The sequence below is a fragment of the Felis catus genome, chromosome A1, assembly GCF_018350175.1.
Source record: "Felis catus isolate Fca126 chromosome A1, F.catus_Fca126_mat1.0, whole genome shotgun sequence".
In the NCBI taxonomy this organism is placed as follows: Eukaryota; Metazoa; Chordata; class Mammalia; order Carnivora; family Felidae; genus Felis; species Felis catus.
Window position 1 is genome coordinate 115,833,045 of NC_058368.1, and position 15,908 is coordinate 115,848,952.

Below are 15,908 nucleotides of genomic sequence, written 5' to 3' on the forward strand. Positions count from 1 at the left end.
TCAGATGCGTAGGCCGTGGCATCAGACCCATCTCGGTTTGCATCTTGGTTCTGCCCAGTGTCTTGTATAACTAGACAAGTTGCTTAATGTCTCTGAGCCTTTATTTCTTGTCTGCAAAACAGGGGCAATCTCACCCACCTCCTACAACTGTGGCGGAATTAAATGGGGGTAATGTATGTCAAGAACGGCTCAGTATCTGGGATAGAGAGCTCAGTAACCAGCCGCTCTTAACCTTGATTACTCAGGATGTCCTCAGGTGCCCTTGCCCTCTCTAAACGACCCAACCAGGAGCAATCTGCCTCATGCAGACTCCCTGAGCATTTCCCTGCCCTATTTGGGGGGTTTTCTACCTTGGGGGAAACCAAGTTCTTAACGTTCTAGACCGTGGAGACCTTGGGGAGAGGATGTGTTGGAGAATCGCTCTATTCCTGGCCTCAGGCACCGAGTAGGTGCTCACTGGTCGCTGGCTGAATGAATGAGTGATGTAGAGCTGTATTGTGACAGGCGGTGAGTCACAGGGGTCCTGAGCAAGGCTGATGCGAGCACTCAGGGGAGGATGGGGCCCCTCGACAGCTAAGCCCAGAGCCCTTTCCCGCCTGACACTGCTCCCCAACTCAACCCTCGCCTTCCCCTCAGTCCAGACAGACGTCTGCTGCAGGACAGCAGAGCAGGTGATGAAATGGGGTGTTTCACTGAGGACTACTCTTGCTCGGCCCACCAGGCTGCCCAACCCCCGGGGGGCCTCTGGCCACAGGCAGGAAGAGCAGCCAGGGCAGCCTTCTCCTGTGAGACTGCTCTCCTCAAACGAAGGAGGGGTCAGTGGGGTCTCCGTGCACAGGAGTGACAGGGCTTGGGGATGTTCTCCTTTGTTCATGCACCCAAGTATGTATCGGATACTCGGCACGTGTCAGGTACTGAGGGCCAAGCGGTCATGGTCTTGGCCCCGGTGGAGATTCCAGCTGAGTGGGCTTCACCCAGACAGTGGGATGGGTACTGTGATGGGGAGGGGCACAGAGGATAGACCTTACCCTCCCTCCTCACCTTGGGGCAGGATGCGCTGTGTGGAGCAGGCAAAGCCCGAAGAATGACGGGAGTTAGCCGAAAGAAGGGAAACAGCACTCCAGGCAAAAAGGAATGGCAAGTTCAAGGGGCCAGGGCAGGAGACCACAGTGCACCGGGAGAGAGAAATTCTACCTGACGGGGTCATCATATGTGAGGGTGGAGACGTGAGGCTACAGCAGGCCGAGGAGGGGGCAACGCCTCACAAAGCTGTTGCTATCCTTGCCCTGGAGCCACCAAACCCCTTGCCTTGTTGGTGTGTGGACTTCTCTCTCTGGGCCTCAGTTTCCCCATCTGTACAGTGAAGGGACTGCACCATGAGCTCAGATCCAGCCTCACCCGACTCCATCAGAAATCACAGATAAGGCTGTTTCAGATAAGTCTAAACCCATCGGCCTAACCTTCAGAAAACGCACTGTTTGGCCCCGTTGGTCTGTCCCTCCTACACACCGTGTTTGGCAGCACGTCTTCAGGACTGCACTTTATTTCCCAGCATCCTCTGTTCTGCACATTTATTTGTTCAAGTGGTTTCCTCAGCCCGAAGGTCCAGCCTGGTAGACTTTGGAGGATGGAAGGACTGGGGTTAAAAGAGTTCTCTACCGGGGCGCCTGGGTGGCGCAGTCGGTTGGGCGTCCGACTTCAGCCAGGTCACGATCTCACGGTCCGTGAGGTCCGTGAGTTCGAGCCCCGCGTCGGGCTCTGGGCTGATGGCTCAGAGCCTGGAGCCTGTTTCTGATTCTGTGTCTCCCTCTCTCTCTGCCCCTCCCCCGTTCATGCTCTGTCTTTCTCGGTCCCCAAAATAAATAAATGTTGAAAAAAAAATATTTAAAAAAAAAAAAAGAGTTCTCTACCACAGTCCTTCTATCCTCCAGTGTCTATCAAAACCCCATCTCCTCCAGGAAGCCTTCCAGATTCCTCTGATGGGAATGAGTCCTCCTTTCCATTCTTTGTCAGCCCTGGCCAGGGTCAGCCTTGCAATTGCAGTTAAGTCTGTCCATGCTTACCTTGTCCCACAAGGTGGCGACCCCACGCCCCAACGATGGCCCGTAGCCCCCAAGCATCATGCCTGACACTGATGCGTTGGTTTAACACCCATGGGCCTGACAGGCCCTCTACAGGGTTCTGCTCTGGGAGGCTAGCTGCCCAGCTCCACCAGTGGTTCCCATACTTCATCACAACCAACCAGAGGGCTTGCTAAAACACACATACTGGCCCCTAGCCCCCCAAGTTTCTGTTTCAGTAGGTCAGGAGTGAGACCCAAGAATTTGCATTTCTAGCAAGTTCCCAGTTTACGCCTTAAATCAGGCTCCTGATGATCTAAACATTCATCTTTTGCACAAGGGACTTAATAGGACACCAGAAAACTACCCAGACTTGTGCCAGATCTTGCTGGACTCTTTGGACCCCTTGCTTGGTTTTTGGCTAGGCAACTTGACCCTAATAACCTCAATCTTCCCAGGAATACTTGCCTCAGGGCCACCTGAGAAGGCGAGTGCCACCTCAGGGCCTTGGATCTGCCCGCTTGTGTCAGTGTCGTGTGGTTCTTGTTCACACCTGACTGTCCCAGTCCCACTGTGAGCTCCTGTTGAGAGCAGGGACTCAATCTGCTCATCTCAGTATCCCCTAAACCCTGCCCAAGAGCCCAGGATGTAAATGCCTGACCAGCTGATGTGATGGGAAGGACCCATTCCTACAGGTGGACAAGTGCCCCTTTCTGGTTTTTCTTGAGGGCACAAACTGGAAAAGCCAGAGCCTAGGGGGTGGGCGGTGCATGGTGAGGCAGGGCAGGGTGCAGACCTGAGCCTAGTGACCCCGCCACTAATTCGTGGCCATATCACAGGCAAGTCATGAAGGCTCCTTGCATTAGTTTTCTCATCTGTAAAGTGGGGATGATAAAATAATACCTACACTTCACAGAATCAGTATTGGCATGTAGTGAGTGCTCGGTGAATGATAGCTGCTTCCCCCTCCCCCAGTGCAAGTTGGGCATGAACATGATCCTATCTCTTGGAAGGCCCTTTCTCACACTGCTGAGTTCCTACTCACCATCCAGGTCTCAGCTTAAAAGTCACCTCCTCTGCGAAGCCCTCCCTACAAATAATTCTCCTCCTCACCATACGTTGTACGTTTCTCTGGCTTTATACTTGGTTCTAATCACAGGTATTTGTGTAAAGATCTGTCTGAGCTTACTGAGGGCTGGGGCTGTGATTTATTCATGTAGTAGGAGCTCGGTGAAAGTTTGTAAAACCGAATTCACAAAAATGAGTGAAAGGACGTGCAGTATGTATAGTTACCATGTGGCCAGGGCCTGGAAATCCTGATAAACGGTCACGCCAAGGCTGGGTTGGAGGAGAACAGCAAGGACACAGTGCACTTGACTCTGCTATTTATAAATGGTGTGCTGGAGGCTGAGAAATGGTGGGAAAACACAATGGGAACGTGATTCCGATAGGCTCCTGGTCTCAAGTTTTGGCAACGCTTTGCCAGCTTTAAAGAAAAAGACAACCCTCTCTTCTCTGTGCCAACTGTCCTTTCGGGCCAGCCTTGTAAGCCAGAGAGCAGAGGAAGCTGGAAAGGTGAGTGGGGCTGACCAGGCACCCTGGGAAGCCCGCTTCAAGGCCAGGGCCAGGGCTTGTCCATGTTGGGCCAGCACCTTTTCCTCCACACACTCTTCACTCTGGTGCCACGCTAAGGTCAGGCTGTCTTGACGTGGCCCTGGAGCTTCTGCAGCAAGGGCAGAGGACAAGAATAGGGATCACTTGAAGATTCCTGCCAATATCTGAGTCCAAAGTCCTCTGCTTCCCACAGAGCTCCGGCTTCTTCCTCCAGCAGCTAGCTCATGGAATCCACGTAGGTCAGAAGGCCCGAGGGAAGGAAGGGACGAGCTCATACTTTTTAAAGGGAGAATATCCCCTCTGCTTGCAGCCTGAAGCCTTCTGTGCAATTTTACGTCTGTCCCAGACCTACTGGCCACCCAGTTCCCCACCCCTTGTGACTCACTGCCCTACTCCAGCCTCACTGCTATGCCAGTCTGGAAAGACTAGAGCTCTCGGTCCCCTCGTCCCCCCTGCTGAGTGCCTGAGACCTGGGCTGAGGGACGATGAGTCCTGGTCTGTAAACTGCTTTGAGCTGTCAGGATGAAAGACTGTTGGGAAGTACAAAGTCACTCTTTGCTTGTTGGTATTGATCCTAATGAACTCTCAGGTGCCAGGGAGCCGGAGCAGAGCATGAGGTCCACGCTGAGCCCCAGAGTGGCAGGAGGACTGTTCTAGGTGCCTGGCTCGGCAGGGTCAGCCAGGGGCCAAGGCCAGAGTTGGAGAGGGCCAAAACAAGCAACAGATGCGGCTCAGATGTGTGTGTGTGGGCACATCACCACCTCTGACCCGACCCTGGACAGCCTAAAGAGAGTAGTTTGTCCTAGAAGTCTGGATGCTATTTTTACCAGAGGCCAAAGATGAACAAGATGGGAGAGAGAGGCCGTGCAAGGATTTCTCTGTTTCCATTCAAATGAGATGCGTCCAGAGTTCTCAGCTGGTGATGTTAATCCACCTTCATACTCCCAGGGCACCCTGCTGAAGACCAAAGTCTGGGCCCTGCCCTGCCCTGCTGGGGCAGATACAACTTCCCAATTTACAGGGAGCACCAAGGGAGAGGACCCTTCCATCCAGCCCTGACTGGTCTTTGGGGGGGGGGGGGCACACAGGTTCTAAGTCACTGGTCTTTCCTAATTCCAAAGTCTTTCTTCAAAACCACCTTCAGAGGTTTTCAGTTTTTGGGGGGCCAGCTCCTCCTCGACCCCAATCTCACGGCTCTCCTTCCCTTGGGATTCTCAGAGACACAGGGCCTGAGGACTGAGGTTCTGCCCTTACCATGGAGAAGGTAAGAGTTGAGAGCAGAACCTATTTCCAGAAGCCCAGACAGAGGGAGGGCAGTGCCCAGGGTCACACAGAGGCAGAGCAGGGAGTAGACCCCAGGTACAAGAGTGGGTTTATTATCCATCTCTCAATGCTGCTGCCAAGGCCGGCAAGGCCATGCCAGTGCTCTCCCTTCCCCCAATCCCCTGGGATAAAGGGAAATGGGGGCGGGGAATGGGGGAACTGGCTCCAGGTAGGGATACCAGGCATCAGCCCCACTAACTCTCACTGAGTCATGGAGCAGAGCCTGCCCTTCAGCCCCACCCGGTACTCCTGCACTGAGGCAGAAGAAAAGCTTCTCTCCCATTGCTGGCCTGGGTGTGTGTGTGTGGGGGGGTACCCCTCCTGCTGTTTGCCAAGGAGGATATGGGGGTTTGCTGGGTGTCTGGTGGATGGGTGAGGAGCCAATTAATGTCCCCTTCTCTTTATTCCTTTCTCCCTCCCACTTTCCAGGTCCCACCTCCACCCTCACCCCCACCCTCTAAGTTGAAGATTTTAGTGGATAACTTGCTCACACTCTCCATGTCTGCACCTCCTGATCTTTCAATCAAATGTGGCCCCATCCTGGCTAGGAACCCTCTCCAGCTGCCCAGTGCCCATGTTCTTCCCTGCTGGGATGTTCTGAGTATGCAATAAGAGGACCCTGCAGCCTCAGGTGGGCCTGGAGGGGAATTGTGAGGGAGGCCTCCAGCTCTGTAGGCCACTGTTGACTTAAGTATTCATTCTATGGAGTTTGAAATCACACCTCCTAGTCACATCACAGACTTAAGACTGTTGCTTTTCATTGACATGGTACTTTCTCTTGGTATCTTGTTTTGGAGCATGACCCTTCCCCATGACCCCCCCCCCCCCATTCCACACTCTCCAAGGTCTCCACAGTTCCTCTAACTCAGGCCTTGGGTCTGTTTGGTATCTGCTCACCAGCCAACACCCTGAAGGAAGGCATTCTGAAGAGCTGGCTTCCCAGTGGGAAGCAGGTAATAAGATGAAGCAGAGAAGAAAAAAGACCGGGAAAGATTATAATTAGACATCAGGAAGGACTTTCTCACCAGGGTAGAAGATTCTGGAAGAGATCATTGAGAGGCCTGTGGAATCTCCTACTCATAGTCCACACCCACTTGTGTGCTATGAATACTCTACCCCTGGCAGTAGGTATTCTCCTTTCTCTGACACTATTGATTCTCACCCATCAAAGCCTGCTAAGTGGCTTCCTTGACATTGGGAAGGTGTCCTTACCTAGTCATCTTTCCAAGCTGCGCATGATAGGATGTGTTTGGGGTAGAGTAGCGGGGAGAAATGGGGTGGCTCACTGAACCAAATCCATGAATTTTGACCCTGAAAACAGGCCATCTTGAATTTCTTCAGGACTCAGATTGGGAGCTGATCCCATATATACCACATATGCCCAGCTTAAGCTGACCCACATACTACTCAGGGCAGACCTACTGTGTGCATTTCCTTGGGGTGGACTCCTAGACACAGGTGCCTAGCAGAGATGGGCAAAGAGGTGTTCTTTATGAAGAATACAACACAGTCCTAGCCTTTAAATTCTTCTAGCTCCTTCCTTCTACCAGGCTGATGCCAACGTTTGGCTCCTAAGCTCTTCCCAACAAAGAGACTTCAGAGGCTACCTTGCAACTCTTCCCCCCTCATTATAAAGAAATTCGGAAAAGGAAAGGGATTTGGCCATATCCTCAACCACCATTGAAGCCTCCCAACTCTCAGTCTGGTGCTCTTTGGAAGCCATTTTTATGTGATAGCTCTAGCAGGAACTCGAGTGAGGAGGCAGAGATCCAGCAAAACGAACACATCATTGTTGAGACAGTGCTGATTTGAAGCTTTAAGACCTATCTCTGGAACTTATGTTGGGCCTTTAACCTCAGGAAGCCTCAGTTGCTCCCTCTGTAAAATGGAGCGAAGACCACCTGCCCCCAGAGTTGTTATGAGAAGAAAATGGGAGGTGAAGCATGCCTAGCCTACTGACTAGTAGTCGTTAACAACATGCTTGCCTGAAGAAGAAAAAAGTGAGAATCCAGGGTTTCCCGAATGTGCCCAAGTAATGGCAGCCTAGTTCTACAAGGGAGGACCTGCACCCTCTAGGTCCACCTGAGAAGCCCAAGACCAGTGCACTCAGTGGGGCCTTTCCTCCTTCAGCCTGCAGCTGCCCAGGGAGGCCCCCAAAGCGGGTGTCAGCACAGGGCTCTGTTCACCCAGAGCACCTTCTCACCTCCCTCCCTGGGGACAGAATCCAAGGGCCCAAGAGAGCACTCCTGAAGACAAGAGGGAGACAAACGCCTGGTGCCTGGTCCAGTTCTGGGGGAAATGTCACAAAGCAGCGGCTCCCCACTCCCTGGCGCTCACCGGGTGGACAGGGCATCCCCTCCCAGGCTCCAGAGCTGGCAGGCGCTGCTGCTCTTGCTCCAATGGCAGAGCGGAACTCATGGAGGTGTGGCACATGGGTGGGAGTGCGCCCAGAGCACACTCCGAGGCAGGAGAGGCAGTGACAGCTCCCGGAGCGCTCCGCCGCCAGGCCAGGCCCCGCGTCTGCTGATCGCTTTCTGTCCGTGCCTCTGGCTCCATCCTGCCACTCACTCCGGGCTCGCGGTCTGCAGGCCGTCCCCGGGGGGGCAGCGCCTCTCTGCCGCCCCCTTCGTGGGGACGCAGCGGCCCGGGGACAGGCGCGCACAGCCACCGGCGGACTCTGGGCGCGCAGTCCCTTTGCCCACCCGGCCACGGAGCCCCGCTCGCAAGCAGGCACTCACGCTCCTCGGTGCCTGTCACCTCAGCGACGGCTCGCACAGCCCCAAACTCACCAGCTCGGTGCTGGGCGGCAGGTTTCTCCCAGTGAAACTGGCTTTCTGGGCGCGCTGAGGTGTGCCCTACCTTTCTCCCCGGGTTCGGGCTCCCGCTCCCGCTTCCTTCCCTCTCGGTGCTTCTTGCCGCGGCCTCGGCCCCTCCTCCTGGACTCCGACATTCTGCCCGGGGTCCCAGGCGGTGGGACCGACGCGAGGCGCGGGAGGCAGAGACGGCCTCCGCTCTCCGCTGGCGCGCTGCGCCCCCGCTGCCTGCAGCCCCAGTGCCCGAGCGCGGCGCCTTTCTTATAGGGCGGTCACACCCTCCGGGGGAGGGGAGCAGCCAGCCTTAACTCTTCCCCTCCCGCGCCCGCCGTCCTCGCCCCCCCCCCTACCCGTGCAGGCTGCGGGGAGCTGCGGAGGGGGTTGCCGGGGGGCCGGGTCTGAGCCCTGGACCCCCTCCCGGGGCCCACCGAGGGACGCAGGACCGGTGCCCAAACAGAGCGCTGCAGCTCTCGTCGCTGGAGACGGGGCTCAGCTGGGCTGGGGGCCGAGCCATGATTGGGGAGGGGGGGAGTAGAGATCCCCCAGCGAGGGCCAGGCTAAGGACAGCATGGGGGTGGGGAGAGAGTGAGAGTAGGGCCCAGGAAGGGACCAAAATGAAGCCCACTGGCCACCCCCAGTGGGGCAGGACGCGAGCTCTTGATTCTTGCAGTGTTTCTCCACCGCCTTGTGGGCCCCCCAGAGTCTTATAGGCAGTTTGCCTGTGCCTCCTCATCCCTGAAGGTCTGGCCTCAACCCCATGGGATATCACCATCTGGGGGAATACTTTTTATGCAGCCACTATTTGTGTTTGGCTGTGGGAGTCTGTGGCCCAGGAGCCCCTCCCAGTCAAGGCAGGCTGCAGCCTGAAGGGAACCTGGGTGCCCCAGGTGGCTTGTAGCCCCTCTCCCACACACACTCTGACAGCCCAGGCTGCCAGCACCAGCTGGCTCCTCTCTTCAAGACCCGTGGAGGTGAATTGAGACACTGACACCCACCCCCCCCCCCCCTTCCCACAAGCCACTGGGCAAGAGCTGCCAGAAAGGACAGCGTCCTGGCTCCAGCCTGGGTGTGGTGCTGAAAGGGTTACATAGCAAAGGCTCTCCCTCTTCTGGCTCCCAGAAAGCCTGAGCCTGCGGTTTGCCTGCCTCTCTCTGCCGGAGGTGTCCCCTTACAGCCATCCCAACTGGAATCCGAGTCAAAGATCATCTTAGCCAGTCCTCTGCCTCCTCAGGACAGGGTCCCAAGGCTTCTCTGGAGTGTCCTCCTTAGATGAGCCTGGAGCAAGCTAGGTCTCTGGGTCAAGGCCAGGGACTCTGGGGCTCCAGGGCTGCCTGAGGGCCTGGCCAGACTTTGAGGCCAAACTGAGGGTGAGCAAGTGGACACAGAAAGAGAGAAGATGGAGGCAGTGCCCATGCAGAGGGCTGATCTCCGGTGCTCTTGGGGCCTCCGGCCTGTCCCACAGGGGCCAGGTTTGGAGAGACCAAGTGTAAGAGCTATCAGCCCTCTCATATCCCACGGTGAGCACTCACCTTTATTCATGTAGCATGGCTCCCTGTGAGGTGGGCAGTGAGGGATCCTGGGCAGAGCCCAAGCCCACGCCCAAGCCCGGGTCTCACTCCTGCTCCAACCCCTTGCTTATTCAGCTTCCTAAATAGCACTCTTATCTGCCTTTCCCCAGCCAACCACCGCTGCCTCAGTTCACTCCCTCCTCCCGTCCTACACACTCTGATCTCCTTGCTTGAAGTCTTGCCCTCTCAGTTCTGACCTCCTCAAGGCCATCAGACAGAACTTTCTAAAACACAAGCCAGATCACTTCACTATTACCTGCAGGTTCAACCTAAGCTCCTCCTTGGTATTCGGAGCCAATTCCATTGGGCCTTAGCTTACAGCCTTCTAGCCCCTAATCGTGCGCCTCAGCCACGTTTACCTACAAGCCACATACACTTTATCTTTGCACATACCAATGTCTCTGCCCAGAATGGCCTTCCCCCCCTTCTTGGCCTGGCCAACCTCTCTGTTCATTCATTTAGCAAATCTGTAGCAAGGCTCACTGGGTTTTAGGCACAGTGCTACATGCTGGGGGTTGGGGGTGAGGAAGACAGACACGGGTCTACTTATGTGCAGGTTACAGTCTTGGTGGGGACAGACACAGCTAATTACACAAATAGTAAATTGATTAAACTTTGTGTGAAAGATGAAGGGGACATATTCATTCAACAAACATTTCTGTATCTTGATATCCAGGTCCATAGAGGAAACAGTGTAGAGAGGGAAGGCTTTCCTTAAGAAGCATTTAAATTGGACATCGAAGAATGACTAGGAGTTGGCTGGACTAAGGGGAGGAGCATTCCTGGCAGAAGCAACAATATATCTAAGGCTGTGGGGCAGGAGGAAGCTTTCTTGCCTTTGCAAAACAAAAGGATGGTCAGTATGCTGAGGGGTGTGTGTGTGTGTCTGTGTATGACTACTGTGTACGGGTATGTGTCTATGTGTATAGGGTGTGTGTGGTATATGTATGAGTGTGTGTGTATGTGTGTCTGCATTTAAGGTACATGTGTATGAACATGGGGTGTGTGTGTGGGTACACAGGGAGCTGAAGGAAACTGGAGAGGGGTCAAGGAGTGGTCAGACCAAGCAGGACATTGTAGGCTCAGAAAAAAACCCCTGAGCATACAATGGGCTTTATCCTAGAAGCAGTGGTCTGCTATCATAAGCCTTCAAGCAAGGTGGGAGAGGTCACTGATTAGATCCTCCGCTTCTTTAGTAATTTTCGTCTATCTTTATAAGAACACATCACTTTGTGTTGTTTTGAATTTCTACCTCTATCTCTCTCACTAGAATCAGGCCTCTTTAGGGCTGGGACCCCAGCACCTGGCACGTGGTAAGTGGTCAGTACCTCCCTATAGGACAGATGAGTGACCCCTCCTGCTAGCGAAGCATGGCCAAGGGCAGCAACAAGACAAAATAGCCCCAAGCGGAAGCCTGCAGGCCAACTGAAGATAACTTCTTTGGGGTAGAGCTCTCCTGGCAGTCTAAGACACATCATGGCTTTGCATCAATGCATCAGAGTCAGAAAAGCCATGACAATTCGAAGGGGGCACTCTCCATCAGCTGGGGAATCCAGAAGCAGTGTTGAGAGGGGTGGGGCTTGAGGAAAGTCTTCAAGGATAGGGAGGATTTATTTTTTCTTTTTAAGTAGGCTTCATGCCCAGCGCAGAGCCCAATGTGGCCCTTGAACCCATGACCCTGAGGGCAGGAGACCTGAACTGAGATCAAGAGTCAGATGCTCAACCAACTGAGCCACCCAGGCTCCCTGAAGGATGGGGAGGATTTTGATGGGAGCAGGCGAAGACTTAGCAGGTGCATTTCCTGGGAGCTTGCTCAGGAGATGATGTGCAGGGCAGGCTTCTGTTAGGCGACTACAGGAGCTACACATAATTAATATAGCAAATACTTTCTGGATGCTTAGTGCATGCCAGAGCTCAGAGTACCTAGCACACTATATATGTTATCTCTTGTAATCCCCACAACACTCCTGTGAGGTAGTTTTAGTCATTCTCCCAGTTTTACCGAAGAAGAAACAAAGACTAGGGATGATGTGACTGGGAAGTGGCAACAGAGGACTCACACCAGAGCTACCTCACTAGGGCCCATGCTCTTCATCGTTACGCTGTACTGCTTGTGTGTAGGCTGGGGAAATGCGTTGCCTGCCAGGTTGATGCTTTTGGACTATTAGGAAATAATGGGAATTCACTGATGAGTTTTTGAGGGAGTGACGTGGACATTGGAAAAATTAATCTGACGGGAGCATGCAAGATAGATGGAAAGGGGAAGAGAGTGGAGGTAAGGGAACTGGCTAAGCAGCCCAACCATTAAATATTTCTGTAGGGCCCTGTATGTGCCTGGCCCTGAGCATGATGGGTAAGGAAGGCCTGAACTGGGGGTAAGGGAGCAAAAACAGTAGTAATAAGAGCAGCTAACATAATATCCTTAATATGCACTTCTTCACAACAGCACTATGATGTAAGTCTATTATTATCCCCATTTTGCAGGTGAGGAAACTGAGGCACAGAGAGTCAAAGTTATTTTTATTTGTCCCAGTCGAGCAACGAGTAAGTGGCAGAGCAGAATTAGGAGCCTATGCATTTGGGTACCCACAGCCCATTCCCCTAAGCCCAAGTCACGGTGTTGCTCAAGAAGATGTGGAAAAGGGAGAAAGAGGAGAGAAAGGGCCTCTTCCTCAGGACCTGCACAGTTCCATAGCCCTGTGATTGAGGCTCAGCGCCAAGGTCACCGGCAAGTGGAGAGAGCAACATGGCACCGTGAGGCATGCCAGCCAGCCTCTGCAGAAGAGCAGTTTGGGGAAGGACAGCAGGCACTTGGAGCCTCCCCAGCCGGGACCAGGGCTCCTATGAGGAGCCTGAAAATGACCCTGGGAGAACCCTTCTTCTTACCACGGGTTGTGTAATGCTCTGTACAACCTCCTGTGGGAGCCAGTGGAACCCTGGACGGGCCTAGAGAGCACATCCCCCAGAGAAGAAGCCTCTCCTCGAGCCTGGTTTCACAAAGAGACGCTAATAGTAACATAACAAGTTAATTCAATTCCTTTAAGGAGCAAAAACATAATGTTAACTGGCTTACAAACTTCTTTTTTTCCTTTCTAACATTTTCCCCTCCACTTTGAGGCTGTGCCATGGGCAAACTTTGAAGTTTAGGAAAGTTTAGACTTGTTTGAGTCATGTGCAAAAATGCCTTTGAGTGAAAAGACGAAAAAAAAAAAAAAAAACCCACACTACCCCTCCCCCCACCTGAGACTTGGGGGCTCCGAGAAGATTACCTATAAAGTTTTCCTGAAAAGGGGTCTTGGGACCAAGCTGGGGTTTGCCCCCTCCCTTTGGACTCATTGCTCAGTGGGAATCCTCTAGATGCATGTCAGTGACTTCAGACTGGGGAGAGCCTGAAGTAGTCCTTTAAAGGTCACCTCCTGCCCCAGGATAAGTCCCCTCTGAGCCATCCCAGAGCCACATTCTGTTTGCCTGGGGGTTAAAAGCCCTTGAAGATGAGGCTACCCTCACTCTCGGCCACCCCACCTCAGTGCCTCCAAGTCACGAGCCTCCTTCCCCTCCCTCCCTCCCCACACAGAGAGGCTGCCAGAGGAGGAAACAGATCAATATGCCACTCCCTGCAGGACCAGAGAAATCTCCACTCCCTGGGGGATTATGCAAGGCCTGGGAAGCCCATTACCACCACTGACTCTAGGATGCAGCAGGATCCTGGCTGGAGCCCTGGCATGCCCAAGGGAGCAAGTGAGGGCCAGTCTCAGCTCACCAGGCCCAGAGAGCACAGAAGCTGAACCCTGGCCATCACTCCTGCATCTCCGTGGCTTCGGCAATCCACAATGGATTTCTTCTCTCTCACACAAGTTCACTCATGCTTCTGCCTCCTTCACAGCCTTTTTGGGCAGCCAAAAAGAAGGGGGCCGCATGGTCTGGACCAGAAAGGCTGGGTTAGATGCAAGGACATCTGGGCTTGGGCCCAGTTTTGTCCTTGAAATTAGATTAATCTGAACAGATCACTTTCTACACCAGAGACTCAGGCTACAAAATGAGAAGTGCCCCTAGATCCCTCTGTCTACCAGCCCAGGAAGGCTGCAAGAATCTAGGTGATTGAAGGAGTAAGGGGCTCGAGATCACTGGAGAAGAGCCCTTGATTGCTGGGTGTGGATGCCTCTGGAGCCAGAACACAGACCCATATTATCCAGGGTAATTCTGGATAATTCTCTCAGAATTGTGCCTAACTGCTCAGCACGTATACTTACACTCACACCTTGGTGTGTAAACTTCACTGAGCCCTGGTCTACCAGAGAGATTGAAATCAGTCACCCCGCCCAGGGTCCAAACCAGTCCCCCCTAGACTGTGATATTTTGAACAAGACTTGATTTCTCTTTAAAAAAGAAAGTAAAAGAAAAGGGCCCACAGGCTTTTCCAATAGGGATTTCACTAAGTGGCTAAGGAAGTCATTTCTGATCTTCCAGAAATGCTAAGGCCTGGCCTTCGGGAGCTCCCTAGGCTCAGAGGCCATGCCAACAGTGCTAAGGTGGTGAGCCACACCTTCCTGCCATGACCTTTTGACCTCATCTCCTTTCCTTTTGCTCCCAGGGGACATAGGTCATCTGGTCCAGAGCCTGGGCTGGGCCCAGGCCGCGGGGGGCTGCCATGGGTGGGCACTTCTGTCTTCATTTCCACCATTTAGGAGGCTCCTCGTACTTCAGCCCACCCAACCCCAAACCCAGAAGGGAATTCAAGCTCCCCGCTCGAGAGTTTGGTCTCTCTCCTTCATTTTGGACCCTCTTAGGTGAAAGAAGGACGTGGAAGGGAAGAGGCTAGCCCATCCCCGAATGAGTGCTGGGAGGGACCAGGAAAGAGAAGAAAGCATTGGCCAGAGAGAGGGTGGGGAGCCTCTTCTGGCTCCAGGGGCCGGGAGAAGAAAGCCCAGGCAGCAATGGGAGAGCAAAGGAGGGGAGAGGTGAGGCGACAGGCAGGCCTGGGCAGGGCTGGAAGCACATGGGGAGAGGAAGTGAGAAAGTAGAGCAGCCCAGGGATGAGGGAGGGGCAGGAGGTGGGAGTGCGATTGATGGAGAAGACAAAGGAAGGAAGCGGAACAGAGCAGAGGCAGAGGGAGGCGGGCCCGCCACTACTTCCAGTGTCCCCAAGGACCTGCTGGAGTCTCTTGGGCAAGTCTCTTTCCCTCTCTGGCCTGTCTCTTCATCTGGAAAACGTGAGGTTGGGGTAGATGATCTCAAGAGGTACCCCATCTGAGGTACCTGAGGGTGCCAAGCTTGCCAGAAAAGAGGGGAGATGGCTGGGAGTAGGAGAGGGAGTGGTCCCCAGTCCCACAGATGGAGAAAAGAGATTCCTGGTTCATAGGCCCTTTTCCCAGCTCCATGCTTTCCCTCAGCCCCTTCCTGACCCTTGGCCTGGCAGAAGCCCTGGGTTGTCTGTGAGTCCCTCTTTTAGGCTGCAGGGAGGCACGGGGCTGGTGGAAAGCTGGGGGTCCAGTATTAGGCCCCGCTGCAGGTGAGTAAGCCATCCTGGGTTCCCGCTGCCAGACTCTTCCAGGATATGGCCTTGGGATAAACTGCCCCATCTGCACTGAAACACCTGGGAGATCCCAGCACTCCATCTTACGTGACCTGGAGCCACATTCTCCCTGGGGTGAGAGGTGGGAGCGTGTGTAACTTTCCCAGGGTCGGGGGTGATTCAGTGCTCCTGCCTGCCTCCCTCTTCAAGTTAACTGCGTAATTACACAGCAATAATAATAACTGGCACTTACACACCAAGTCCTAAGTACATAATTTATTTATGTAACGACATAATGACTGTTTGCTGGCCTGGGGGCTGTGGGGACCATGTGCAAAGGCTTAGCTGCCATCTGTACCACCCGGGGGACACTGACTACGTGGATCAGCAACCCATGGGAGCCACGTTTCCTAGAAGCAGTCGTCATCCAGCCTGAGGGTCCTGTCCTAGTGCAGCAGGGGTGAAGAAGGGCCAGCTCTCTTACGTGGAGTTTGCTTACATCACTCTATCCACTCTAGGGGGTGAGGTTAGCAGTGCCAATGCCCACTCCCATCCCCTTGAGGACTGAGGGGGATCCTCCAGAAGGTTACACAGTCCCTTTCTGGGCAGAGGGAGAAAATTCATGCCAGGCTGGCAAATTTGGAGAGACTCCGGGTCACCGCCCAGGGAAACAAGAGGCCTTGCCCAATATAGGCATTTATGAGCCTGGAGGCAAAAAATTCTCTTCTCTCAGCCCTGCCCAGCCTAGCCCTACCCAGCTCAGCCCTGCCATCCTTGGCTTGGCTGGTCCTGGGACCACAGCCCAGCTTCCCTGGCCTGGCCTGGCCTGGATACTGGTTCCCATGTAGACCTTTTGGGAACTCCCAATGGACAACTTCACAGATGCTAACTTCCTAGTGGCTATAGCTGGTCTCAAGGAACCTGAAGACCCAGGGTGCCTAGATGGCTCAGTCGGTTAAGCGTCCAACTTCGGCTCAGGTCATGATCTTGCAGTGTGTGGGTTCAGGCCCGTGTCTGG

General features: G+C 54.0%; 1 protein-coding gene across 6 annotated transcripts in view; it reads right to left on the reverse strand.

Moving 5' to 3' along the window:
- Nucleotides 1-15,908, reverse strand: part of NRG2 (neuregulin 2) — a 185,694-nt gene that overhangs the window by 49,452 nt on the left and 120,334 nt on the right. Inside the window, exon 1 of one of the 6 annotated variants that reach the window (XM_023255775.2) lies at nt 7,857-8,056. The exons of the other annotated variants lie outside the window; for them this stretch is intronic. Coding sequence (XP_023111543.1) covers nt 7,857-7,947 — 91 coding nt within the window. The 5' untranslated portion in view covers nt 7,948-8,056. Of the gene's footprint in view, nt 1-7,856; nt 8,057-15,908 lie in introns of those variants that run through there. 6 annotated transcript variants of the gene reach the window in all.